The sequence below is a fragment of the Desmodus rotundus genome, chromosome 7 (assembly GCF_022682495.2).
Source record: "Desmodus rotundus isolate HL8 chromosome 7, HLdesRot8A.1, whole genome shotgun sequence".
In the NCBI taxonomy this organism is placed as follows: Eukaryota; Metazoa; Chordata; class Mammalia; order Chiroptera; family Phyllostomidae; genus Desmodus; species Desmodus rotundus.
Window position 1 is genome coordinate 116,199,454 of NC_071393.1, and position 26,369 is coordinate 116,225,822.

The 26,369-nt window shown below is 41.2% G+C and overlaps 1 protein-coding gene across 5 annotated transcripts in view; it reads left to right on the forward strand.

The window, feature by feature from the left end:
- The first annotated feature begins 376 nt into the window (after window positions 1–376).
- The window catches only part of YLPM1 (YLP motif containing 1), a 61,747-nt gene continuing 35,754 nt past the window's right edge, over window positions 377–26,369 (forward strand). For 3 of the 5 annotated variants that reach the window (XR_008427252.1, XR_008427253.1, XM_053927664.1), the window contains exons 1-4: window positions 381–1,414; window positions 11,160–11,393; window positions 12,687–12,866; window positions 13,799–14,793. Coding sequence is in view for 3 of the 5 variants with exons in the window: in XM_053927664.1 (XP_053783639.1) it covers window positions 548–1,414; window positions 11,160–11,393; window positions 12,687–12,866; window positions 13,799–14,793 (2,276 nt within the window). In the remaining 2 variants the exon portion in view is untranslated. Of the gene's footprint in view, window positions 1,415–11,159; window positions 11,394–12,686; window positions 12,867–13,798; window positions 14,794–26,369 lie in introns of all 5 variants that reach the window. The other 2 variants (XM_053927665.1, XM_053927666.1) reach the window with 1 other exon arrangement.

Genomic DNA, 26,369 nt, shown 5'->3' on the forward strand with positions numbered 1-26,369 from the left:
TCCGATATGATTTTGTATGGTTCTGTAGTTATCTCCGTATACATTCTACACATTTCTTATGGGAGTTATTTCTACTTGCTTCATGTTTTTTGTTGTTCCGATTTTTGCTATTGTAGCTGGAACCTTTTCTTTCTTTCTTTTTTTTTTTTTTCCATTCAAAAATGAACCCGTGGAGCGATAGGATCTCTACCACCCCTTTCAGCTGCGAGACTCTATGGTTTTTCGGTTCTATGACAGCATTCGACTCTCACCTACATTATCCGAACCTGAAGGAAGATGGCAACCGAGGGTTGCCAAGCAAAGAGTCGCTCTATCTCGCCTTTGTTCTCCTCTCGGTGGCTACTGCGCAGGCGTAGTCGTCCCGGTGCGACCCCGCCTTCTCGGTCGCGGGCCCTGCTCGGTAGCGCCGGCGCACTGGCTCTCTCCGTTTACAAGCTCTGGGGCCTGTAGGCGCCGCGAGTTCCGGCTGTCGCCGTCGCCGCCGCGGCTCCTGGAGGTCGGTTGCGACGAGTAACGGTGCAGGGACGAGCCCTGCGCCTTCTCCGATATGTACCCCAACTGGGGCCGATATGGCGGGAGCAGCCACTATCCGCCTCCGCCGGTCCCGCCGCCGCCGCCGGTGGCGCTTCCTGAGGCCTCGCCCGGGCCCGGGTACTCGAGCTCGACGACTCCCGCGGCCCCCTCCTCGTCGGGCTTCATGAGCTTCCGCGAACAGCACTTGGCGCAGCTCCAGCAGCTGCAGCAGATGCACCAGAAGCAAATGCAGTGCGTGCTCCAGCCCCATCACCTTCCTCCGCCCCCCCTGCCGCCCCCGCCGGTGATGCCCGGGAGCGGCTACGGAGACTGGCAGACGCCGCCACCACCGATGCCCCCGCCACCGGGGCCGGCCCTCAGCTATCAGAAGCCGCAGCAGTACAAACACCAGATGCTCCACCACCAACGAGACGGGCCTCCTGGTTTGGTTCCCATGGAGCTGGATTCTCCCCCTCAATCTCCCCCTGTGCCGCCAGGGTCCTATATGCCCCCCTCTCAGTCTTACATGCCCCCACCTCAACCGCCACCCTCGTACTACCCCCCGGCCTCGTCTCAGCCCTACTTGCCTCCTGCTCAGCCGTCCCCTTCTCAGTCCCCACCTTCCCAATCCTACCTGGCTCCCACCTCTTCTTATTCTTCCTCTTCCTCCTCGCAACCCTATCTGAGCCATTCCCAGTCCTACTTGCCCCCTTCTCAGGCGTCTCCTTCCCGCCCTTCCCAAGGCCATTCCAAATCCCAACTACTAGCTCCACCACCGTCCACCGCTTCTGGGAATAAGACAACTGTCCAGCAAGAGCCTTTGAAGACTGGTGCCAAGAACCAGAATGCTGAACAGCATCAAGCTGCCCCTGAGCCAGATCCTTCTAAGATGACTCCACAGGTAAGAAAGCATCCGCCCCAGCCGCATCTTTTCACCTAGAGGACCCTAAGTGAGCAGGCCTCGGGGCTTTAACCAGTGCTTATTCTAATTACAACACTATGACCAGCTAATTTACACTCCAAAGGATTCCGTAAGAGCCAGAGGTCTGACCTCGCAGCTTTTTAATTAGCTAAAAATGGATTATTGAACGTGTTTGAAGATGTTTCTAGACACCACGGAGTAGTGAGGTGGCTCAAAAGTTACTTCTTAGATATATTTCTTAGTTTCCTTTGACCGACTTCCTAGATTGTGTTGCTGTTGCAAAGGGCTCTGCTTTAAAATCTTGTTGGAAACTAAAATTTCCATTTGAGAGATAGCATGAAAAAGAAGCTTCTGAAAGAACTGGAATTTGAAATGCACATGAACTTTATGCTTCTTTAAAGGAATTATTTAGGGACCATTGATAGCTATCAGCTTCCTGAATTAGAAGAACTCACCAGTTGAAGGATTGAAATCTTGTTCTTACCGGAAGCATCCTAACTGTGCTTATAGATACATATGCAGTACACAGGGGAGTCTACACGTTTGACCCTTTGGCGAGTCTGTCGGTCATTTAAGGAATTGACCCACACGTGCTTTTCTCACTTCATTTAAAGATTTAAGACATGACCAGTTCACTGCACTGCATTGTTGTTACCATTCACTCCAGAGTAACAGGCTTGGAATTTGGCCAGGGTAAAAAAAAAAAAAAAGGAAAAGGAAAAAAAAGACGACGAAGAAGAAAGTTTTCTGATACCTCTTCACTCATGAGAGAGCCATTTCTCTAAACTTCTGTTTGAAGTGATGCCTCCCAGGGAATGGTCAAAGAGGGATGGGATAGCAGTGATAAACTCCTCCCCTTAGAAAGAAGATAGAACGAAAGTGGATAAATTATTTTTATCATTTATGATTTCCTAAAATAGACACTTTTAGCACTTACTAATCTACCTTAGATTCCCTAATGAAAAACAGAGACTCTTTTCATCTACAAACTCAGATTTACATGTAAAAGATTTCCAAAAGATAGGGATGTGGCATTTTAATGTTATAGTGGATTGGCATTCGAAATTAAGAACAGATACAGTTGTTTTAAGTAAGCACGATGCTGTGGTTGGCCGGAGAGTGAGTGACTCTGTTGGCTTCACCAGAGTGCCATGCCACCAGGTTATTCCCCGCAGATTTCTGTGTTACAGAGACAGAATTTCTCTCTTCCCACTTTGAAATTTCCAGTGCTTTTATTGTCAAATGCTCTGTGTTAATTCACGCCGAAATATGACATATGTCCATCTTTACTAGGCTGGTATTCTGGCCTTTTATAGAGAGAGAAATGAATTGTTTTATGGGATGGGGGGAATGAGACAGGTCATTAATATAAATACCGTGAGCACTGCTTTCCTGCCTTTGTACTTGGAGTGAACTCCTTTTAGAGCTTGGAATATTGAGTGCCTCCCATTCTTTGGTGGGAGCCAGGAAGAAAGTGATGGGAAAGAAAACTGGAAGATGAGGCTTGAGAAGTGTGAATGAGCTCTATCAAGAAGGGCCTTGTAAGCCTGTTTAGGCTTTTCTTACCTCTATCTGGAATTCATTCCAACTTCCTCAGCCTTCTTTTCCCTACAGTTGTATTGCTTTCAAGGCACATCTCAAATATCAGGGCTCTATGGAGCCATGCCTCAGCTTAGCCATTTGGGTGATTCTGTCCTTGGGATTGTAAATCCCTGGCAGAGAGAGACTATCTCACTCATTTTTTTATCGCCTGTAGCACCTAGGACAGTGCCTTGCAAACTGTAGGCTCTCCACATAGGTTTGTTGAACACGATACAAGAGTTGCCATGTTCTAGATTTAGGGTACTTTGGCTTCTTAGATGAGAAACATTTTCTTCATGCCAGTGCCAGTCTCTGACAATTAATCCTTCTGCACATTCTTATGTTATTTTTTTTGGAAAATGTCATTTAAAATGTGAAAGATTTTAAACATACAGTAGGCCCCCCACCTTATTTGCAGTTTTGCTTTCTACAGTTTCACTTACTTGCAGTCAATTGCCCGCCAAAAATATTAAATGGAAAATTCCAGAAATGCGCAATTGAGTGTGCTGTTCTGAGTAGTGTGATGAAATCTTGCTCCAGCCTGTTCTGTCCTCCCGGGATGTGAGCAGTCCCTTTGTCCAGCATACCCACCCTGCACCAGCTACTTGCCCATTTGTCCATTAGTAGCCCTCTAGGTTATTAGGTAACTGTTGCAGTATCGCCGTGCCAGCGTTCAAGTGACCCTGTCTTACTTAATCATGGCTGCAGGCGCAGCGGTAATAATGCCGGCAGTTTGGATGTGCCAAAGAGAAGCTGTGAAGTGCTTCTTTTAAGTGGAAAAGTGAAAGTTCTCAATAAGTAAAGGACAAAATTGTAGGCCGAGTTGCTGAGATCTACGGTAAGAGCAAATCTTCTATCCCTGAAACTGTGAAGAAGGAAAAAAGAAATTTGGGGTAGTTTGCTGAGAGACCACATTCATTTAACTTTATTGTAATAGTAAATTATAATTATTCTGTTTTTAGTTGTTAATCTCTTAGTGTGCGATTGGCCTAAATTATAAATGAAACTTTATCATAGGTGTGTATGTATAAGGAAAAACACTGTGTGTGTGCATATACGTATATGCTTCAGTACTATCTGTAGCTCCAGGTATCTACTGGGGGTCTTGGAACATATATCTCCAGCAGTTGCGGGGGGTGGGGGGGGCTGCTGTACACCAACGTACAGAAAGTGGTGTGATCCTTCCCCCATCATTCAGATTCAGTAACTATCAAGAGTTTACCATGTTTACTCCAACTAAGCCTTTTTTGTTGTTCCTTCTAAAATATTTTGAATAAATCTTAGCTCTCATGTCATTTCATCCATATATTCTTAGACATCTTAAAGAAAAAAAACCTGTCCTTAGGTTAACACACTATAACATGTAACAGAATTAACAGTAGTTTCTTTGTATCATCTAACACCTGATCCATTCAGATTTCCCCTATTGTCTCATCATACTAATGGAATTAAAAATAATCCCTTGATGTCATCCCTTCTAAACTTCCCCAGTGGATTAATTGTGTTTGCTTGGTTGGTTCAGGATGGGATCCTGCACAGACATTTGGAGCAGGATAAGCCTCTGTTGTGGGTTGACTGTCCTGTGCGACCGACGGGGGATGTTTTCAGCAGCACCTCGTGGTCCTCTGCCTACTGGAAAGCAGTAGCGGCCCCTCGTCGTGACAACCAGAAATGTTTCCAGACATTGCCAAATACTCCCCAGGGGAGCAAAATCACCCTCGGTGGAGAACCCCTGATTTAGATTACTTTCTCCTATTCTCTTCTTTTACCCCATGCCATTGAACTTGAAAAACCTGTGTTGTCTTGTAGACTGTCTCACATTCTGGATTCATCTGCTGTCTCATGGTGTCATTTGACTTGTTCCTCTCTTTTCCATGTTTCTTGTAAACTAGACATTAACTCTGAAGCTTTCTTAGATTTAAGCTCACCTTTTGGCAAGTGTGCTCTGTAACCCAGGTAACGCCGTGTTCTTCATTTGCATTCCATTAGGAGGCGCACAGTGCCGGGTTGTCCCACAGTTAGTAGTGCCAAAGATTGACGGGGTGACAATCTGGTCCCCCCACTGTAAAGCTTCCCGTCAGTCTTGCATCTAATGCTTCATCTAGTGATTTATCCATTGATTTTTTTTTTTTTTTTTTTTGCCTCAGTAAGTTATTTCTTCATTAGATGTTGCAGTGTGGTGATTTTTTTTTTTTTTTGTACCATTTCTTAAATGGAATTCTGTAGAGAAAAACTTCCACTCACGAACCAGGACTCTTTGATTGGAAATACAGTTTGTATAGGAAAGAGAGGATAAGTGCTTGATAGTCTTCCATTTAGTTTCTTGTTTTCAGAGTCAGGTGGTGGTGATTTAACGGAACGCATCTTTTTTCTTTCAGAATTAAATTTCTGTATGTTTAATGGACTAACCAGATAAAGTGCATACGAGCCTTTTTTCGTGAATTGTGATTTTATTTACCCTTTTAGTCTCAAAACCTATTTAGGAAAAGATGCTGAATTTGGTTAGAATTTTTAGTCCTTTATTTAATGTTCATGTATTTATTGAGTAGCAACCGTGTGCCAAGTACTGTGCTTAGTATGGAGATGTAACGGTAAACATGAGCCTTCATTGACTTGTTCTGATGGGGGGGAGATATTTAAGTAACTAAGAGATGAACGGGGTGCTATAGCATTATAAAATACAGAATTATAAAATATACAATATTACTAGATTATTCCATAAGGAATGGGAGAAGGTGAGGTGTTCTAAGCACATAGTAGGTGAAAAACAAATATTTTTTTAAATGATTGGATGTAGCTGGGAGTTCTCACCTAATTGAAGAGGCCTCCCTTTGTGAGGGATATATAAGTGAAACCCAAAGAATAGGTAGGAATTAACCAGATAGAGCTCAAAGAATTGAGTGCAGTAAGGCTTACTGAAATCCCAGGGTGACAGTGGTAGACACAATCTAGATCAAGAAGGGCCCATCAGGGCTCTGTTTTAAGGGCAATAGGAAGGCACTGAAGGATTTTATACAGACGGATGTGACAGATAGGCAGTTTTAGAAGCTTACTCTACTTACAGTGTGGAGAGTAGAATCAAAAGGAACACGAGTGATTTACGGAGAATAGTTAGTAAGTAATTCAAGCAAGAGATAAGTGGCTTGGACTTGGATGGCAATCATGGAGATGGAGAGAGGTGGAAGGCCTGGAGAAACGTTTAGGCACTGGACTCCGGCTGGAGATTGAGTAGTAGTGGAGAGGGAGGGGGCTGGAGATTGAGTAGTAGTGGAGAGGGAGGGGGCTGGAGATTGAGTAGTAGTGGAGAGGGAGGCGTCAGTGATGGATGATGGCTGGGTTTCTAGGATAAGCTGCTGGGTGGGTGGGGTCCCATTTACTAACAACATATGAGAACCTAGAGGAGGAGGAAGAACAGGTCTGGGGATGAAGGGGAAATAGTAAGTTTTAGACCTACTGAGTTTCAAGTTCTTGATACATAAGAGTCCAAATAGAGTTGTCAAGTTGGAAGTTAGATGTAGGTGTGGAATCTAGGTGCAAGATCTGGGAGACCTGGTAGACTTGTGAGTCATCAGCATAAAAGTGTTATTTGACGGGACAGAAAAAGATGAGGTCTCCTGAGGAATGTGCAGGGTAAGAACAGAGGTTAATGGAGATTGAGCCTAGCCTCACAGAGTCTTGGTATCTAAGGGAACCAACAGGGAAAAAGGCCAAATAGTGGAAAATCAGGACAGTGTACTGCACAGAGGTGAAGGGAAGACTGTTTATAGGAGGAGGGACTGGTCAGCTGTGTCACGACTGCTGAGAGGTCAAGCAAGATGAAGACTGTGAGCTATCTTGTGCCTGTACTGACATGTAGATTATTGTTGACCTTGGCAGGAGCAGTTTCATAGTGACTGAAGCCATATTGCATTGATTTGAGGAGTGATGGAAGGTGAGGAATGGGGATGGTGAGTATAGACCATTCTTTCAAGAAGTTTGACTGAAGGAGAGGAGGAGAGAGAGAAGGAGGGCAGCGGCTGGAGGAAGAGGTGAAGTAAAGGACGTTTTTTTTGGATGGAACTAAGATTATCTGGTGACCTTAATCTCTTGAAGTAGAATGTAAACTCAAAAATATTGCAAATAAATAAACTTTTAAATAAATAAATTTTAAATAAACTTTAAGAATGAAAATCCAGTATATTATTTTATCAGGTTCTCTCCCCAAACCCTCCTTCACTTTAGAATATAAGACGTAGGACATTTAGTCTTATAGGCATTTATAATAATCAACCTGGATAGGAAAGGCCTCCAAAATTAATCTTTAAATGCTCTCTCTCTCACTCACTCATACTCTCTCTCTCACTCGCTCTCTTTCTGCCCCTTTCTCTCTTTCTCTTCTCTCCCCTCTTTCTCTGCCCTCTATATTTTCCACCTTGAAAAATTATTCAATGCCCAGTGCATAACTATACTAGCAGCAAGCAGTCAGTAAGTGCTTGATGAGTAAATTAACACCTTTTTTTTGGTAATGATATTTGTGACAAATAGTTCTTTACATCCTTTTAAACTTCATTCCATCTCTTTTTGAATATGACATATGCTGTGATTTTCCCTGACTTGTGAACTAACGTCCCATATGAGGTGGAGGTGTCTGACATGACGGGACATTCAGAAGAACCAGGTACTAGTTCAGCTTCAGGCAGATTTTAGTTCTTTCTAAAATAAAAGTCAATCATCCTTGTTGGAGTCACTCAGGGCATTTTTGAATGTCATCATTGTTTCTTTGTAGAGCTTGAACAATGTGCCCAAACCTAGCCCAAGGATTGCGTTAGATCTGGTTTCTGTTTATTGGGTTCACATTAAACAGAAACTGACTTGCAGTGCCTGCTGTCAGTAACTAGCAATTACCTGAGCTCAGAAGGTAGGAAGCATGATAATAAGGAGGGTGCAAGTTGATAAAGAATCTAATATCTATAGTCTTCATATCTATAGCCATTGGCTTCTGGTTTGTGACAGATGGTTTGCATCTTTGCATCTTTTAGTGATGTTATTAAAGCAACTAAAAAAGAAACTTATAACTTCTACTGGAAAGAAGCTTAATTTACTAACTTCCCTAAGCTGAAAGGTAAACCTATTGCTATTTTCATAAAATAATAAAGTTGATAATGTTTTCATGCTACATTACTGTTGACTGTCGTGACCCGTGTGCAGTTTTTTTTTAATGCTGAACGGTAAAAGCACTTATATTCTGGAAGCTGATGATTATGTATATGATAATTAAAACCAAAAAGAACCCAGTCATGACCTAAACTTCAAGATTGAGTTAGTGTTCTTCTCAGTGGACTGGACCAAGTTGGAAGACGTAGGAATGAGTGGACTAGAGGGAAGTCTTCCGTTGATTGACAGCCACTTATTGACATCCTACAGGGTGCTCCTGCACTGTGCCTGAGCACCAGAGATAAGAAAAGCACGAGGCATTTCTCTCTCAAGAAAATTACCCTGTGAGTGAAAAAAAAGATAACAAAACAGTATATTGAGTGAGAAAAGAGCTTATATATTATGTACATTATATGCATCTGTTTCCATGTGGAAAATTGGAGAAGTGTACCATGAAACATTAGCCACATAGGAAGCCCTGGTTATCCAAAGACAGTGAATCACAGTGAATGCAAGTAAAAACGGATCCATTTAACATAAAGACTAAAGTTTATTGTAAAAAAGTAAAAAATTTGATTTGGAACATAATCTTGAAAAAACAAAGCTCAAAATCATAAAGAATAGCTGAGTCTTAGAAAGAGCAAAGAATAATTAAAGTATAGATTGTGTTTCCGTGCTATAATTTTTGTGACAACATTACATATCTATCATCTTTTATTTAGTTTTTGGAAAAACATTTTAGAGATTTATCAATTTTCCCGAGGGCTATTTTTCAATCTTTGATATTCACACATTCTCTTTTGCAGTTCCTATTATTAAAATTCTTTTTGCTTTTTAACCAGTAGGACGTGTACTAGATCCTCAGCTATCAATAAAGGGTTCCAAAGTTCTCCAACATCACTTTTATCAAATCTGCATCCTTATAGTAGAAATACGTGCTGTCATTAACTATAGAGTATATAGGGAGGCTTATTAGTGAATATTTTAGTGTCATGACACCTTTTTCCTTATGCAACCTTGTAACCATGGAGATTATATTGTGAATATTGGGATAATGATTCTGTAGTTATTTATGAGTGGTAAGATTTTTTATTGATTTAAATAATTAATTATTGCTTATTTATGCCGTCAGTTCTCTTCATTTGAGGTGTTTGCGTTCTGTAAAGTACCTGGAACGCTGAGTTAGTGAGCACTGAACCACTGCTCCTAAGGGAAGCGCAGAGTTAGGTTCCTGCGAGCCTCTGGTCACATTTTCATCAGCCAGTCAATGCGTAACCTTGTTTTATGTGTGTTTCTATTTAAAGACACCTTATTTAATAGGTGTTGTTGATTCATTAACTTTGATTCACAGCCAGCAGCACTGTCACATCTGCCCGAGTGAAGCTTAGCTGCCACACATTTCCTCTGTAAGGCACATCACAGCCTTCTGGCACATAGGAACACGAGTCGCCACTTTAGCCCAAGCTTGGGGGCCATTCTAAACAACAAGATCACTAACAAAAAAAGCACAGAAATGCAAAAAAATGTGGCCCTAAACAGACTGTGAAAAGGACAATTACTTACAGTACGAGAGCCGCACAAGAAGGCGAGCAGGGCCGTGTGCTGCCTGAGCTGGGGATGCGCACTTGAAGCAACTCAGACTCTCCCCGCCGCGCGCACATCCAGACACTGCCGCCGGAGCTCGAAACAAAAGTTAGCAAGCAGGCACAGAATCCACGGATAACGAAGGCCGGCTATGTTTTCTAATTTTTTTCTCCCTTAAACTTGTGATTCTTTTAAAGTGGAAGCACAAAACAGGCTTCCAGAAAATTCAATTACAGTATAATTTGGAAGGCAGAGTGAGACTTTTTCTTTAAGACTTTTAAAATAAATAGAAAGCATTTAAAAACACGTTCTATTCTCATTTACGCGTACAGTAGTCTCCCTTTATCTGTGGTTTCGCTTTCTACAGTTTCAGTCACCGGTGATCAACCACTGTCTGAAAACATTAAGTGGAAACCCCCAGAAATAAACATTCGTAAGTTTTAAATCGCGTGCTGTTCTGCGTTGAGTAATGAAATCTCAGCTGCCCTGCACTGTCCAGACCCATCGCTCTCGGGATGTGATTCGTCCCTTCGTCCAGCATATCCGTCCATGGTGTGCACGTGACCTGTGCCCTTAGTGACTTAGCCGTCTCGGGTACCAGATCCCTGATACTGCAGTGCCTGTGTCCCAGTAACCCTTACTTTGCTTAGTAACGTCTCAGCCACCTCACTTCATCTCATCGCGTGGGCATCTTACCATCTCACAGTGTCAGGAGAAGGATGAGTACAGTGCCATGAGTTACTTTGAGAGAGAGAGAACCACATTCATGTAACTTTTATTACAATATATTGTTCTACTTTATTATTTTGTTATTGTTGTTAATCTCTTACTGTGCCTAATTTATCAATTAAGCTATTATAGGTATGTATGTATGTATAGGAAGAAACTTAGTATATATAGGATTCAGTACTACCCCTGGTTTCAGGCATCTACTGGGGGTCTTGGAATGTATCTCCCGTGGAAAAGGGGGGACTACGGTCCATGTCTGGGAATGGCTAGACTAATGACACAACAGGTGTTTAGAGGAGAGAAGGCAGAGCGAAGAAGTAGGACTATTTGGTTATAATCATTCATTTTAAGACCTCCGCGGATAAATCTGGATCAATTAAAGACAGGTTAAAAGCAACTAGCTGTAAATACTGACAGGATTTACGCTGACCATTTAGCAAAGAGATTGCTCTCACTTCCAACAGTGTGTGTTTTAAGAGAGAAGAGATGTTGAATTGATACGTGTGGCATGGTTTAACTTAAATGTGTAAATTTGGGGAAGCAATTGAAAGTCTTGGTTATTTGCCTTTCTGGGTCTGGCTTTGCCTTTTCTTGCGTATAGATGCATGAACACAGACACAAATATAGCTCTCTGAAAACATCAAGCTGCAGCTTATAGGGTTGTCGAATAAAATTCTTAAAAATGTTTCTGTTGTAGGAACAGCAGCAGTATTGGTATCGACAGCACTTGCTTAGTTTGCAGCAGAGGACAAAAGTGCATTTGCCAGGACACAAAAAGGGTCCTGTCATAGCAAAGGATGCACCCAAGCCAGTAAAAGAAGTTACAGTACCTGCCAGCAGTCAAGTACCAGAACCCTCTCCATCTGAGGAGCCCCCATTACCTCCTCCTAATGAGGAGGTACCACCCCCTCTGCCACCTGAAGAATCCCAGGTAACCATAAAATTGATTATTTGGTGTTTATTAAATTGTGCAGCTTTGTTCTGATCATTTATATACCTTTGTCACGAATGGATATATTTTTTTATGGTGTTCTTTTTTTTTTAAAGCCTTGTCAGGTTTAGAAAAGGCATTTTTTGGCTCTCCCTCTCGGGAGTCCACCTGCTCCTTTCCTGCCCCCTCTCTCCCCCGGGCACACTACCCTCCCTTTCCCTCTCCTAAGCTCCAAGGGCCCTTCTCCTGCCTCCGTGACTTGTTTCCTGAGCCTGCACAGCCCAGCTGGCTCACTTCTACCACCTCTGCAACTTTCTAAATAAGCTTTCTCTGGTAATTTGAAAAAAAAAGAAAAGGCATTTTTTTTTCATGGCTTAAATGAGAGTAAGAGTTAAACAGTCTTGTAAATTATGTCTCTAAGCACTAAAGGGATGCGGGGTATTTTCATATTGGCAGCAGGCAGCAACAGTTAGCGCTTCAGCTTTTGTTGTCAGACTACCCAGGCTGCAGTGCAGTCGCTGCTGGCGGTGACTCTGCGCAAGTTAGTAACCCGTTCTGGGCCTCCCTTTCCTCATCTGCAAAGTAGGTTAGAGCGTTAAATGTCATCATCCTTGTCACTTAGCATAACTCACTGGCACATGGACAGTTCTCACATTGGTCCAAAGGTCATTGTTCTAAGAGCCTCATGTGGAAACTTTATTTAATCATGGTAATTACAGTGTAGTCCATTGGTGAAAAGTGACTAAGGTGGAAAAGAAAGATTTCGCATGGGGAAATGATTGTCCTGTGTAAGAACAGTGAGATGATTATCCTAGTGAAGGCTGGAATTCATGAACTCCTCTATATTGGTATCCCTGATCACACTATAGATAGAGCTAGGTATTTTATCTAAAGCTAGGACAGCTTTTCCCCCAGCCAGGTGGCTTAGTTGGTTGGAGCATTGTGACATGCACCAAACGGTTGTGGGTCCACTTCCCGGTCCGGGCACATCCCTAAGTTGTGAGTTCAGTCTCCAGTCGAGCGTGTACAGGAGGCAACCCATCAAAGTTTCCCTCACTTCAGTGTTTCTCTTTCCCCCACACCCCTCCTCCCTCTCGAAAGTCAATAAACATATCCTCAGGTGAGGATTAAAAAAAAAGAAGATAGAATAGCTTTCCTCAATCAGGCAGAGTTGTAGGGATTCTGGACTTTATATTACAATACATTATAATGCTTTATATAATATTGAAGTTTCTTACTAATTCGATTGCTGGTTTATGACTTAAATGAGAATGCATCCTCTTTCACCTGTAGTCCGAGGACCCGGAAGAAGACGCCAGGCTAAAACAGTTGCAGGCTGCAGCAGCACACTGGCAGCAGCACCAGCAGCATCGAGTCGGCTTCCAGTATCAGGGAATAATGCAGAAGCACACTCAGCTACAACAGATCCTGCAACAGTACCAGCAGATTATACAGCAGCCGCCGCACATTCAGGCAAGTGCTTCCTCAGCGGGCACACGGGAAGCTGCCCCCAAGACATGTAAAGGATTTGTTATTCCTGAAAGAGATTTAAGTGTGAAGAAGGCAAGGGATCGCATATTAACAATTAAATATTTCCCAAGAGGTGCTCAGGTACTTACTCAGTTGCCACGTTGACGTGGGGGCTTGGGAAGTGTGGTGTTGTGGAAGCGCCCTTGTGGGGCAGCTTGAAGAAGTCTTCTGCTCACCTCGACCCAGACGAATGTAGAGTGCTGTTACTGGTTCCTAAGTACGTGTGCTAAGGGGTTTAAGAACCAGGGCTCTCATGTAACTTCAAGTTAACTTACGTTTTGCCTACTAGTCACTATGGTAACAGACAAGCAAAAATGCACCAAAAAGATTAAAGCAACTATCATGAAGAACCCAACAAATACCCCATAAAAGATGAAATGACTCATACTTCTTGGTCTTATATGTTTGAGGTACAAACCTGTCTATGTGTCTATAATAATAGGTCACTTTTTTAAGTTCTTGAAGTGATCCACAGTAACATTAAAACCTTGGAAAATACTGATTGCTGAGGCAGGTATTTGCTTTACTCTTTGATTTTACCAACTCAGTGATGACCGATACAGGGTGGGGCGAGCGTAGGTTTACCGTTGTTCATGTGGAAAATACTACAGTCATTAATCAATAATAATACAAGAATAAGCTGTTTCCCGCACTCACAGCTGTCACCCTCCTTTGGCCCCACCCTGTGTAACTGAGTCAGAGGAAGGAAGAATGATCGTCACTGAACGGATTTAACAAGCTTATCCTTGTCCTCCGAAAATCTTTAATATTTTAATCTCCTGAGACTGCAAATGCCCTTGACTCATTAATACTTATCTTGTTATTAATTCTCTTCTATGGATGTCCTGAAATAATTTTAACCCCTTTGTTTGTAGACCATGTCTGTAGATATGCAACTGCGGCATTATGAGATGCAGCAGCAGCAGTTTCAACATCTCTACCAAGAATGGGAGCGAGAGTTTCAGCTGTGGGAGGAGCAGCTGCATTCCTATCCTCATAAAGACCAGCTCCAGGAGTATGAGAAGCAGTGGAAAACATGGCAGGGACATATGAAAGCCACTCAGACCTATCTCCAGGAAAGAGTCAATTCATTTCAGAACATGAAGAACCAATATATGGGGAACATGTCAATGCCACCTCCTTTTGTTCCATATTCTCAGATGCCTCCACCTCTACCAACAATGCCCCCTCCGGTACTGCCTCCGTCATTGCCACCGCCAGTGATGCCCCCTGCCCTGCCTGCCTCAGTGCCCCCACCTGGCATGCCCCCACCTGTGATGCCACCTTCTCTACCAACCTCTGTGCCCCCACCTGTGATGCCTCCATCTCTGTCTTCAACAGGGCCACCACCAGTCCTTCCCCCGCCCTCCCTCTCTTCTGTAGGGCCGCCACCAGTTCTTCCCCCACCGTCTCTATCTTCAACGGCACCTCCACCTGTCATGCCCCTCCCACCGTTGTCTTCAGCCACACCTCCTCCAGGAATCCCTCCCCCTGGGGTTCCACAAGGGATACCTCCTCAATTAACAACAGCCCCAGTTCCGCCAGTCTCCAGTTCTCAGACTTCACAACTTCCGGAGAAACCTAGACCAGCATTACTTCCCACTCCCGTGTCTTTTGGTTCAGGCCCACCCTCAGCTTACCATCCTCCATTGCAATCAGCTGTTGGCCCATCAGAACAAGGGAATTCTAAAGGTCCTCTGAGCAAGTCTGCTCTGCCATACGGTTCGTTCTCATCTGAGCAAGGACTTGGGGAGTCTTCAGTTGCTCCATCTCAGCCAATCACTGCGGTCAAGGACATGCCAGTGAGGCCAGGTGGACTGCTTCCCGATCCTCCCAGAAGCAGTTACATGGAAGGTCTAAAAGGGCCAAGGTAGGTCTGCCTTTTTTGTTTGTGCGGTTTGGCTGATTTGTTGATTTAGGCTGAGTAGGCCTTGATGGTATAAAAAGCTTCATTTATTTGGTGTTCTCCTGGCCCTTTTAATCTATACACATTCCTGGTTTACAATTAATGATGTTAAGTATTATTCATTTATTAGACATAACAATGAAATCTATAATGGTAACGTGTCCCCATTTTTTTGAAATCACTGCTTTTATCCTATATGTAGAGATTACAGTGCAGGATGGATGTGATGTTTTAGAGTAATGCTTATCAATCTCTTACCGACTTTTCAACTTCAAAAGTGATATTAAATTTATCTTTTTTGCTTTTTGTTTATTTGACAAATAACTGAATTGATAACTTCTTTGTTAGCTAATACGCTAACTGTTGGAGGTGAAGCTGAATAAGTTAACATTGTAGTGAAATAAAGCAGTGATATTTAGTGTGAGGGTAAAGAAGACTTTTTTTCTCCCCAAGTTGACCTAAATGGTAACTTTCCTACAAAAAAAATTTCAGCAAGATTCTCTTCCAAATGGAAATTGTATAGAAATACATACTCCTTATATAAAATTTAGATAGTTCAGAAAAGTACTGAAAAAAGTAGAAGTCACCTAATTCCACTGGCGATTATTATCCAGAGATAATTTTTTAAATATATGTATTAAAAATGGGGCCACACTAAGTGTACTGTCTTGTAACTCGCTTTCCCTTATCAGTACATAGGTTAGTTTTCCATCTTAGTGTCATTGGATCTACATCATCATTTTTAATTTAAATCCCATTTCAATAATTGAGGACAAAGTATATCTTTTATTTGTTCCCTAAGTTTATAATTCTGAAAACAATGTGGCACAAACTTCGCCCAAAATCAAAGCTAATTAGAGACAATTAACAGGAGTTCCTCTGGGTGCCAGAGGCCTTACCGGAGACTTTGCGGTAAGACATTCTCTTAGGGAGTCTTTTCAATAACCTGTGAATTTGTATGCCCTGTATTTATCATTTACAAATGGGCTGAGAGGATTGGATAACTTGCCCAGGATCATGTCCCTGGGACAGTTGAGCCTGAGTTTATATCCAATGGGAGCTGAGTCCAGGGGTTCCTCAGAGCAAAAGCACCAGTTAAGTACTGTATTTGATCCCGTGGTTCAGTGATGTTCATAGTTACAAATACATTTGTAGCCTTCATTTACTTAGTATGTATATCTTCTTGATTTGAATTCCCACTTATCTCCTGGATTGAATACTGTCTTTTAGATCTGGTGACTAGTTTGCTCTCAGAAGTACATTTTTAACATCTCACGAAACAAAGATTTTCTGCTCCCTTTTTTTTTTTTCTATCATATTAACGTTTCTCTCTTTTGCCTACCAAATCTTGAGTTTGTAAGTTTAGGACCAATTTTGAGTTTTTTCCTTGTCTCAAGATACAATTAATAACTTCAGTGCTGGGAGGATCTTAGCAATTACCTAACACAGTATCCACTTTACAGCAACTCATGTTTGTGTTGCATTTAATTTGACGGCTGCACATACTACCTTATTCCTCCATTGAACTCATGAGAAGTAGTTAAGGGAAGCTGAACTTTGGAGAGGTTGTACATAAATTGCCCCAGTTGACATGGCTAGTAAATAGTTGAGATGAAATTAGAGTCCAAGGCCTTCTGATTCACTTACAAGTTCATTGTATTTCCTGTGACAAGCAATTGATGGACTCTGCTTGAACACTGACAGTTTTCTAGAAAGTTTATTTCTTACACTGACCCTAAATACATTACTATAACTTCTACCTGTTGATTTTAGATCCACCCTTGCAGTAGAACACATAATGAATTGTCCTCTCTTTCTTCCACAGTGTGTGGATACAGTTGCTTAAAGATCACCCTCTCATCTTCTTTCCCATCCTGCTTTACCCACTCTGCTCTGCCATCACATAAATTCAGATTCTTCCTTTCTTTTCACACTCACACTGACCCTAGCCTCCTCATGCTGTATTGCTCACTGTCCTTTGAAGGGCCTTTGGTTTGTCAAGTCTCCTTCAGATGCAGAGGACCACAGCCCTAGTACCGGTGTCATTACAAAAAATGTGCTCGTATAGCTGAAAAAATTGCCGCCTTTTTTTTTTTTTTTTTTTTTGGTCACCACTCTCACAGGTTTTCAGGTCTTTTTCACATTAGCTATTTTTAGGCAGAGTTTCTCTCATCCTGCTTGTGCAGCTGCTTTTTGCTTTCTTTTTTCTTTTTCTAAGACTTTAGCTTTACATCTCATCTAGTAAAGTTTGGGCCAGCATTCTAGTCTTCTGAAATCTCGGTGAATGTTGATTACATTGTTTTTAGGTACAAGATATCCCTCCCCAGCTTTTTCATCTGCTACTTTTATTTTTGTCATTGAATTGGATCCTGCTCACATTATCTATCTTATTTTAAAAGCCTTTCCCCGGTCTAGCCTATGGCATTGCCGCTTGTACTACTCTTCCACTTCTTTTGCTCATTTGGCCCGTACGAAGTATAGTTTGAGCCTGTTGAGCAGGCATGGCTCTTTTTTCTCCTGTGTAACTAGGTTAAAAATACCAGTTGGAATCTGGGTAGTTAGTGAAAATGTCTAAGGTAAGGGTAATCTACATTGTTAAGAAAATTTGTGAATTTCCTTTACCAGTTGAATTCAGAGCTTGCTGTAGCATATAACTGATATGGTAAGCCACTCCTGTCTTGTCTTGTTTTGTTTTCATTTAAACAGAGCTGGGTAGAAAGACAAGAATTAATAAAACAGATACGTGATTTACCAATAACACACTATTAAAGTATTGAAAAGTACTTTGAATTTTTGCAAAATCTAGATTTAGGCTGCTTTCTAAAAAGTGTAAAGGTTCCCAAAAAGTCTGACGTAACTGCATCATATGTAAATAGCATGCCACGTGGTTCAGCGTCCAGGGCAGCTTCTTTGAAACTGTGTGTGTGTGTGTGTGTGTGTGTGGATCATCACATGCCTCAAGCCCTCTGGAAGACCACCGCTGCTCAAAGAACTGTCATGTCAGTGAGTGTTGGTTTCCCAGAACCGTTTATTTTTCAGTGATAAGATTTATTTATTAAAGGCTAACATACAGAGATGTGCACAATCGTAAGTGTTCAGCTTAGTGAATTTGTACAAAGTAGAACCACCCATGTCATCACTACGCAGATCACGAAATAGAATTTCACGTGTCTGAGAAGTCCCCCTCATGTCCCTTCCCACCTTCCCTTTCTACACCTTTTTTTGAATTCTATATAAATGGAGTCACGCTGTGTGTACTCTTTGGAGGAGCGTCTTTAACTTGACGTTACATTGCTGTGGGAGTCGTCCATGTTGTGTGCAGCTGGCTTGTTCATTCTCATCCCTGCACAGGGTTTTGTTGTATGAATAAACCAGACTGTTTATCCCTCCTAATCCTGATGGTCACTTAAGTTTTGGGGTTATTACGAAAAACGCTGCTGGGTGTCTCTTGGTGCCAGATGTCTCCCTTCTGCTGCACGCACATGTTTCTGTATGTGTGGGTGCTGGATTTTGTTTATATCTATCCCAAGGATAGAAATTGCTTGATCATGGGTATCTATGTTTCCCTTTGATGGATCTTGTCAGTTTTCCAAAGTGGGTTGTTACAGTTTATATTCTCAGCAGCAGTGATTCTGTGCTCCAGTTGTTTTGCATCCTCATCAATACTTAGTGTTGTTAAACTTTAAAATTTTAGCGATCTGGGTGGATATTTAATGGTATTGTAATAGGGCTTTAGTTGATATTTCCCTGATGATGAATGAGGCTGATTCCTTTCCATTTGATTATTATTCAGTTGGATTTCCTCTTTTATGAAATGCTGGTTCAAGTCTTTTCTCTATTTTTCTGTTAGGTTGTGTTTTCTTTCTTCCCGATTTGCAGGAGTTCCTCATGTTCACTAGATTCCGTTGTTGGGCCAGGTGTGCCTGGATCGTCCTGACCAGCGCTCACTGTGCGGCACTTTTTACTTTTCGCAGAACATCAGAAAAGTCGTCTTCACCATTTACCATCTAGGTCCAATGGACGCTTTTTATTTTTTAAATTTTAAGTAATTTTACAAAACACTTACTAAGTAAGAATAAAAGGAGAGTAAAAAACGTACTACAGATTGTAATAAAAATTTTTAAAGAGTAAAACTCATTACATCAAGTAAATTTTAGCAAACATCATAAAAGATGAAATAATTCTGTCACATATTCTTTTAGCAAAACAGAGGGTCCAGGTTCTTGCCACACAGTATTATGTGAAGTCCTTCCTAGTTAGTAACTAAGAGGGTGACAATACCACATTTCCGTTCTGTTTGTAGAAATACATTGTTCGCGCATCAAATCTTGAGTTTGAGAATATTCATTTAGGATATTGTCATCTGAGGACTCAGAGTTGGGGGTTTTACTTGTGATAAATTTCACATCTTTATTAAAGCCAGAGTGCAACTGTAGAGACATTTGTCTTTGGATTCATCTAATAGTTTTGGCACAACTTTCTCTGTCATTCTTTTCTTTGTCCTTCCAGTCAGGAGGTGCAGATTTCCGCGCTCGCAGATGTGCGGAGTGAAGCCTCAACACAGGCTGCAGTCTTTCGGGCAACGCGAGGGGATGCGACGGTTTATTTCACCTTTGCCTCATCCTCGTAGGCGATTCTGCCATTCTCTTGTTGTCTTTGTGTTTGAATCTTCTTTGGCATAGTTGGGGTTAGCAAGTAATAAATAATAAGCAATAAGTGCCAATGAGTATTAATGGATTCTAGGATAAGGGAATCACAAAATATTTCAAGATACAGAAAAAAATCACTTAAGATCTTACAATATATCTTAGATTTGTGAAAGGATCCAATGGACCCCATATGGTAACTGCAAGATAATTTAAATTTTTGTTGTTTTTTAAAAAGTAAATTTTCTCTTTGTTCTCTGGAAGGCCGGTGAGAAAAAGGTCATGAAATATAAATCTTTACAAGTAGAACTGTTAAAAAAAAAAACCCTCAAAAACTATGATTGGGTCCACTGAACCCTGATGAAACCCAAAGACTAATAATGCCTTTGATTAATAGAAATTCTTGATTTTAATTTAGTTTTCCAATTTATAGATTTTTTTTCTTTATGGCTAGTGCTTTTTTGTGTGTCCCGTTTAAGCAATCTTTGTTTACTCCAAAGCCGTAAATATGTTATCATATTTTATCTTTTATTGTTTTACCTTATATTTTAAAGTTAATAATCTGCATAGAATCGACTGTTTGTATGTGTGGTGTGAAGCGGGGGTCAAAGTTCATTGTTTTGCAGATGGCTGTCCAGGTGACCCCAGTGCCATTGACTTAAATGCGTCATCCTTTCCTTACTGTTGTACTTTGCCGTGTCCCCCTTCATCATAAGTGAAGTGATTGTATTTGTGCATTTGTTTCTGGACTTAGTTCCTTTGGTTTACTGGTTTGTCCTCGCACTGATGTCACACTGTTTTACTTACTGTAGCTTTATCATAAATCTTCATGTCTCTTAGTGTAAGTCCCCCAGTTCTGTTTCTAGATCAGAAGTTGTCAGACTTTCCTGTGAAGGACCACGTGGTAAATATGCTTAAGCTTTGCAGGCCATGGTTGGTGTCTGTCAAATATTTGTCTTTCTTTTCTAATTCTTTCTTATTTCTTTTCAAACTTTAAAAATGTAAGTCATCCTTATCTGGACTTGGCCCATGGACCATAGTTGGCTGATTCCTGATCTAGAGGTTGTCTTGACTATTCTCAGTACCTCTTACGTCCCATATAATGCTTAGAATCAGCTTGTCAGTTTTCAGAGGCCTGCTGGAATTTCTATGGGCACTGCATGGAGACCGTTGACCATTTTAGGAAGAATTGGCATCTTTACAATATCGAGGCTTCTGATCAGTCGCATCTACTTGTTGATCGCTGTTAATACTGGAATTGGGGACCTCTTCCACTCCGTAGCTGTCCCACTGGGGTTTGCAAGGGACTATGGACACTGTGGTTTTTCTTTATGCTTCCATTTGTCGTGGCTGTTGCTTTGTAGTGTTTGCTTCCCTTGGGGAACTTTGATTTTAGGATCTTGGACATACATATTAGAAAATAGGCATTATTTCACGTGAAAACAAAAGGAAGGAATTTTTATTGGCTTTATTGGGGTGACATCGGTTAATAGAACTATCTAGGTCTCAGGTATACAGTTCTACAGTACATCATCTGTATATTGTAGTGTGCGTTCACCACCCCACATCAAGTCTCCTTCCATCACCTTTTGTCCTGCCTTTACCCTCTTCTACTTCCCCTCCACACTCTGCCCCCACCGAAGGAATTTTATTCGAGATTTAACATCTCGTACTCCCCAGGTCTGCTGATTGGAGTATGTTTATGTGTAAGCACTGTGATTACCAGGTGATAACTTGTTTAAGGGTATTTGTAACCCTCCATACTTCTTAAGTTTTTGTACCTAATTTGGAGTATTTTTAATATAACTTGAAGTGTTTACACCTCGTTCAAATGACTTCATACCTAGTTTAACAGTTTTTATTTTTTAGAGGTTTATAAAATACTTAATTGTACAGACAAAACTTTTCTAAATAATTAAATATCAAATATTTGTTTTCTTTTCATCTAACCAATGTGCAATGCATGTGTGTTATGTGCTTGTATTTAGTGAATAGACACTATGTTCTTTATTTCCAATACATGCATTTCTATGTTAAAAGGTCATAGTGTTTCATTGTGTTGATGTAAAGATGGCTTATTTTTGTTCATATTTTTAACGTGAGTATCTCAGTATATTTCAAAGGCCTAAAAACTCTTTACTTTTATAAATTAAAAGGTTTTGGTAGTTTTTTGATTTCATAAATCCTTGAACTTCAAAAATATGTAAGTGCAGTATTGATAAATAGTTGCCATTTCTCTGTAGTGTTGAAGGTATATTTCAATTGGTTTAATGTTTTGTAATTCCCAAAATAAAAGTAAAATAATGACCCTTGGCAGTTGATTAGCAGTTCAACTTGAGAACAAAGCACCCACCCCCTCCCGGAGACTGCTTGCGTCCTGTGCTCAGGTACGAGGCTTGCAGAACCCGCTCTCTTCCTTCTGTCCACATTCAGTGCTCCCGCCCCCTTTAGCCTTGCCCCTGGCCTTTACATGTGTTCTTCTTTTTGTTTGGGATCCCTTTCCTGTCCATTTTTTGTTTTACTAATTCCTGTTTTTCCTGCACTCTGGTAATTGTATGCAGAGATCCTTCAGTGCGTGGTATCCCCTGGGGAGCAAGACTAACATGTCCCATATTTATTAAATTGTATTCTAATTGTTGATTTACTTGTCTCACTCTTCCTAGGGACTGTGAACTCCCTGAGGTTAGGTATCAGTTTTATTTCCAGCACTAACACAGTACCTGACAGTGAGTGAGTGTTGCTTATGCCAGAATGTCTCAGTTATGGATAAAATTCCAAGGCATTCATAATTTAGTTAGGAAGGCATTTCATTCACACTCAGAATTATACTACTAGATAACGTGTTGACAGCAGTTCTTTATTGACTCTTGTACATTGGGAGGATACTCTTACCACTTATGTGAACTATTAGTGCTGAATTGATTACAAGACGGAGGATTTTATATAAGTTTAATAATTTGTTATTCCAGGCACTTTGAATTAATAAATGTAACTTAAAGGAACCAAACCATCAAAAGCTCTGAAGCAGTGTTGTTTTTGCTCTTTGTAAACATGTGGTCTCTATGCTTAGCGTTGTGTTGTAGCCTTTGACAAGTCTCCAGTTAGCTAGCTGCCTTTCCCTCTGCCCAACAAGAGCTGTGCTGAGCCTTCGCTGTTTCGGATGTAGACATCTTCCCTAGTGCTGCTCTCTGGGCCTCAGCAAACACTGTTATTTTGCTTTCTGGCTTTAATTTAGATTCTTGCCTCACAGAGAAGATCGGGGCTTTCAGGACCACTCAATTCCTGCCTTTACCTTACCATCCTCATCTTCTTTCTTTCTTTTAATCCTCCCTTGGGGATATGTTTATTTATTTGAGAGAGAGAAGAAAGGGGGATAGAAGGGGAGAGACAGACAGACAGAGACATCAGTTTGTTGTTCCGCTTATCTATGCATTCATTGGTTGATTCTTGTATGTGCCCTGACCTGGGATCAAACCCACAACCTTAACTTATTGGGATGACACTATACCAACTGAGCTACACAACCAGGGCCCTGTCTTTCTTGTAATATCAGAAGAAGCCTTTTTCCTGGTTAGGGCTAGTCCTCTGTCTGCACTCTTAAAAGAAATACATTTTACATTTTATCAACGTGATGCATACGCATAGTTTAAAAAAAAAGAAAAGTAAAACAGCCATCCACTGTCCCAAGTCACCTTATATGTAATTCCTAATTACATCTTTTATTCTTTAGCTGTTTCTTTTGGTAGTTACCTTCATATCACTAAAGAATATGCTGCAAATTTCTTGACTTATACTTTTTAGATATTATATATTTACTTCCTGTACTGGTAAAGGTTTATTTAGTTCTTAGACTACTCTCTAACCCCATCTGCCCAATATCTTTATATCTATTTTGATACACCAGTAAACAATGTTGATTGTTGTAGAGGTGGGCAGTGTACTATGATTTCATTTTCTTTAATGTAATAACTTTTTCAGAATTTCCAATTGCCTCTTTGAAAAAAAGTAATCCTTCAACCCCAGGTCCCAAAACATTGTCTCTCTCGAGGAAATCTCTGTCCCAAATTCATGTGTGCTCTTGCTTTTGTCTAGACTGGTTGGCTGATTGGCTGCTCTCAAGATGTTGCTCTCCTATTTCCCTTGACTATACTCCTGGATTTGTATGCACTGTTTATTGAAACTCATGACTTCCTGTTTGTGGGTTAGTGCCTCCTTTTCCCTGAGTAATTTACTGAGAAACTGTATATTGAGGGTAAACTTTCTGAGTCCTTGCATGTTTGCAAATGTCTTTATTCTAACCTCACACGTATACTTTGGATGTGGAATTTGAAGTTGAACATAATTGCTCCTCCAAGGTTTAGGTCACTGTTCTATTTTCTTCTGTCACCTAATGCAGCTATTGTGCTATTCCAATTCTTTTTAGATGGCTTCTCTCTAATTCCAGAAACTTTAAAAAAAATTTCCGGTATTCTAAAATTTCAGTGGGTGGGTGGTTGGTTGGTTGGTTTTGTTAATTGTACTGGCTACTGATTGAGCAGGGCCCTTTCTGTCTGGAGATTAGAAATCTCAGCTCTGGGAAATTTCTCTGTGCTATTTCTTCTTGACTTTTTTTCTCTTTTCTGTTTTTCTCTTTCTGGAACTCATTAGAAGAATTTTCAACCTGCTGGATTGATTATATTTATCTTTCTCTCATTTTGTTGTACTTTCTGAGATACTTTTAGTCATTTTATTGCATTTTTTATTTTGAGAATTTAAAAACTTTTCTACAGTTCTTCTGGTTCTGATCCCCTTTACATATAGCAGTTTGTTCTTGAAGGGTGTGTGTGTGTGTGTGTGTGTGTGTGTGTGTGTGTGTAAGTTCTCTTCTGTTTTTTTACATTACCTCTGTTTTCTCCAGATGTGTGAACAGTTTAGCTTTGGTCTCTTTCTTTCATTTTGGAGACTTTCCTCAACTACCTAGTGATCCTCAGTTGTCCATGTATGTTTGAGAGCGGGAGACACTGACAGGTGGATTGGGGGCTTTGCTGTAGGTGGTAGGGCAAAGCATTGCTAATGTTAGGGGACCCTCACATTCAAGAATTTAGAGACATTCAACCTAGGGAAAGGCTGGTTGATGGTTTGGAATGTAGATTTTAATTTACACGTTTTTAGCCCCCAAGTCTTACTCTTGTCCTTCCCCAACATCTCTGGTAACAGAATGCTGACCGCTCTGGGTTTCGGTAGGCAGGCCGGTCCCACCTTCTGTTACCAGCCCTCTGAACTGCAGCTTCTTCCTCTAAACTGTTACCCCTTGTGTGTGTTCTTTGTCTTTCAGAATTTAAAAACAAAATAACCATCTGCTTGTGGCCCTCTTTTCACTGTGTTTAGTGGGTTTATGTATTTTTTGTTATGACTCTAAAGTGTCACCTTGGCTAGGCTGACATGTGTTTCCCAGAGTTCTCTTTCTTACATGCTTCTGATTAGGGTGGGTCATGAGGAACATTTTTGCACCCAGCATGAAATACCCCTGGACAACCAAAAACATTCTAACCCTTTCCCCAGAAGAGGATATAAAATCCATTTTTTAAAAATCTTGGGGATATCTTCATTATTCTTCTAGCTGGTTCATACTCCCTCTGATATTTTATAACAAATCCTGATATAGAAAGGTAACTATTATTAATGTATCTTATGATAGATGATAAGGAAGAAAAATTAACAAAAAATATTTGACTAGCCCTGGCTGGTGTGGCTCAGTGGATTGAGTGCTGGACTGCAAACCAAAGGGTAATGGGTTCAATTCCCGGTCAGGGCACATGCTTGGGTTGCAGGCCAGGCTCCCAGTAGGGGACGCTCAAGAGGCAATCACACATTGATGTTTCTTTCCCTCTCTCTTCCCGTCTCTAAAAATAAATAAATAAAATCTTTAAAAAATATATTTGACTAGTATATGTACATATTTAAGCATATAATATCAAATTAAGGAAGAAATACTCATCTGTCACAGTCCTTATTTCTGCAACTGGTCATGTAATCACAGTTGGTTTTTATAACTACCTTCTTTCACTGCCCTTTCAGTATTCCCTTTGCTCTCAGCAGGCACGGTAGCTGGTCTTGGTTCCTTGCCTGGTGGGTCACCCAAACCTTCATTCTTGAAAGGTCTGGGCTATTCACAGTCCTGCCAAACTGTGTTACTGTAGTTTTCCATTGACCGTAATTGCGGGACATGGAAGCACTAAGGTGTGCGAGATGATCTGCAGGCCAGACATGACTCCTCCTCACCGTCACTGTGTAGTAGTGACCCCGTTTGCTCTTGGAAGCCAGGACCAGTCCTCGCCAGCCTTCTTTGCCTGTTGATGCAGACCCCAGAGTGGCCAGGTGGCAGTGTCAGCTCGAGACTGATGGAGTCATTGTTGTGTCCCCTGATGGAAGCATTCCCCACTTTGGAACTAAGGCTTCCAGACCAGCAAAACTAACGGGGATAGGAAGTAGATACTTTGCTGAGGCTGAATTTATTACGCTTCAATGAGTTTTCCAAATAAATGAAAGAAGACCCTACTTCTCATTAATTCGTGAAGGGCATCACTGTCCATGCAGTCATTTAAGCCAGGAGCCTTGGAATGGTACTAAATTCTTCCCTTTCCGTTGTCATTTAAATCGCACCTCTGAGAAAAGTCTGTCTGTTTTAGGGAGCATTTGAGATCTTGCTTCCCTGCAGTTGTCCTCAATTTGGCTCAAATAAAATCTTACAGAAAACATTTTTTTTAAGATTTTATTTATTTTTTAGAGAGAGGGAGAGGGAGAGAGACATCTATTGGTTGCCACTCGCATACACCCCAGTCTGGGACCGGCCCATAACCCCGGCCTGTGCCCTGGCCAGGAATCAAACCGGCAACTCCTTGCTTTGTGGTGCAG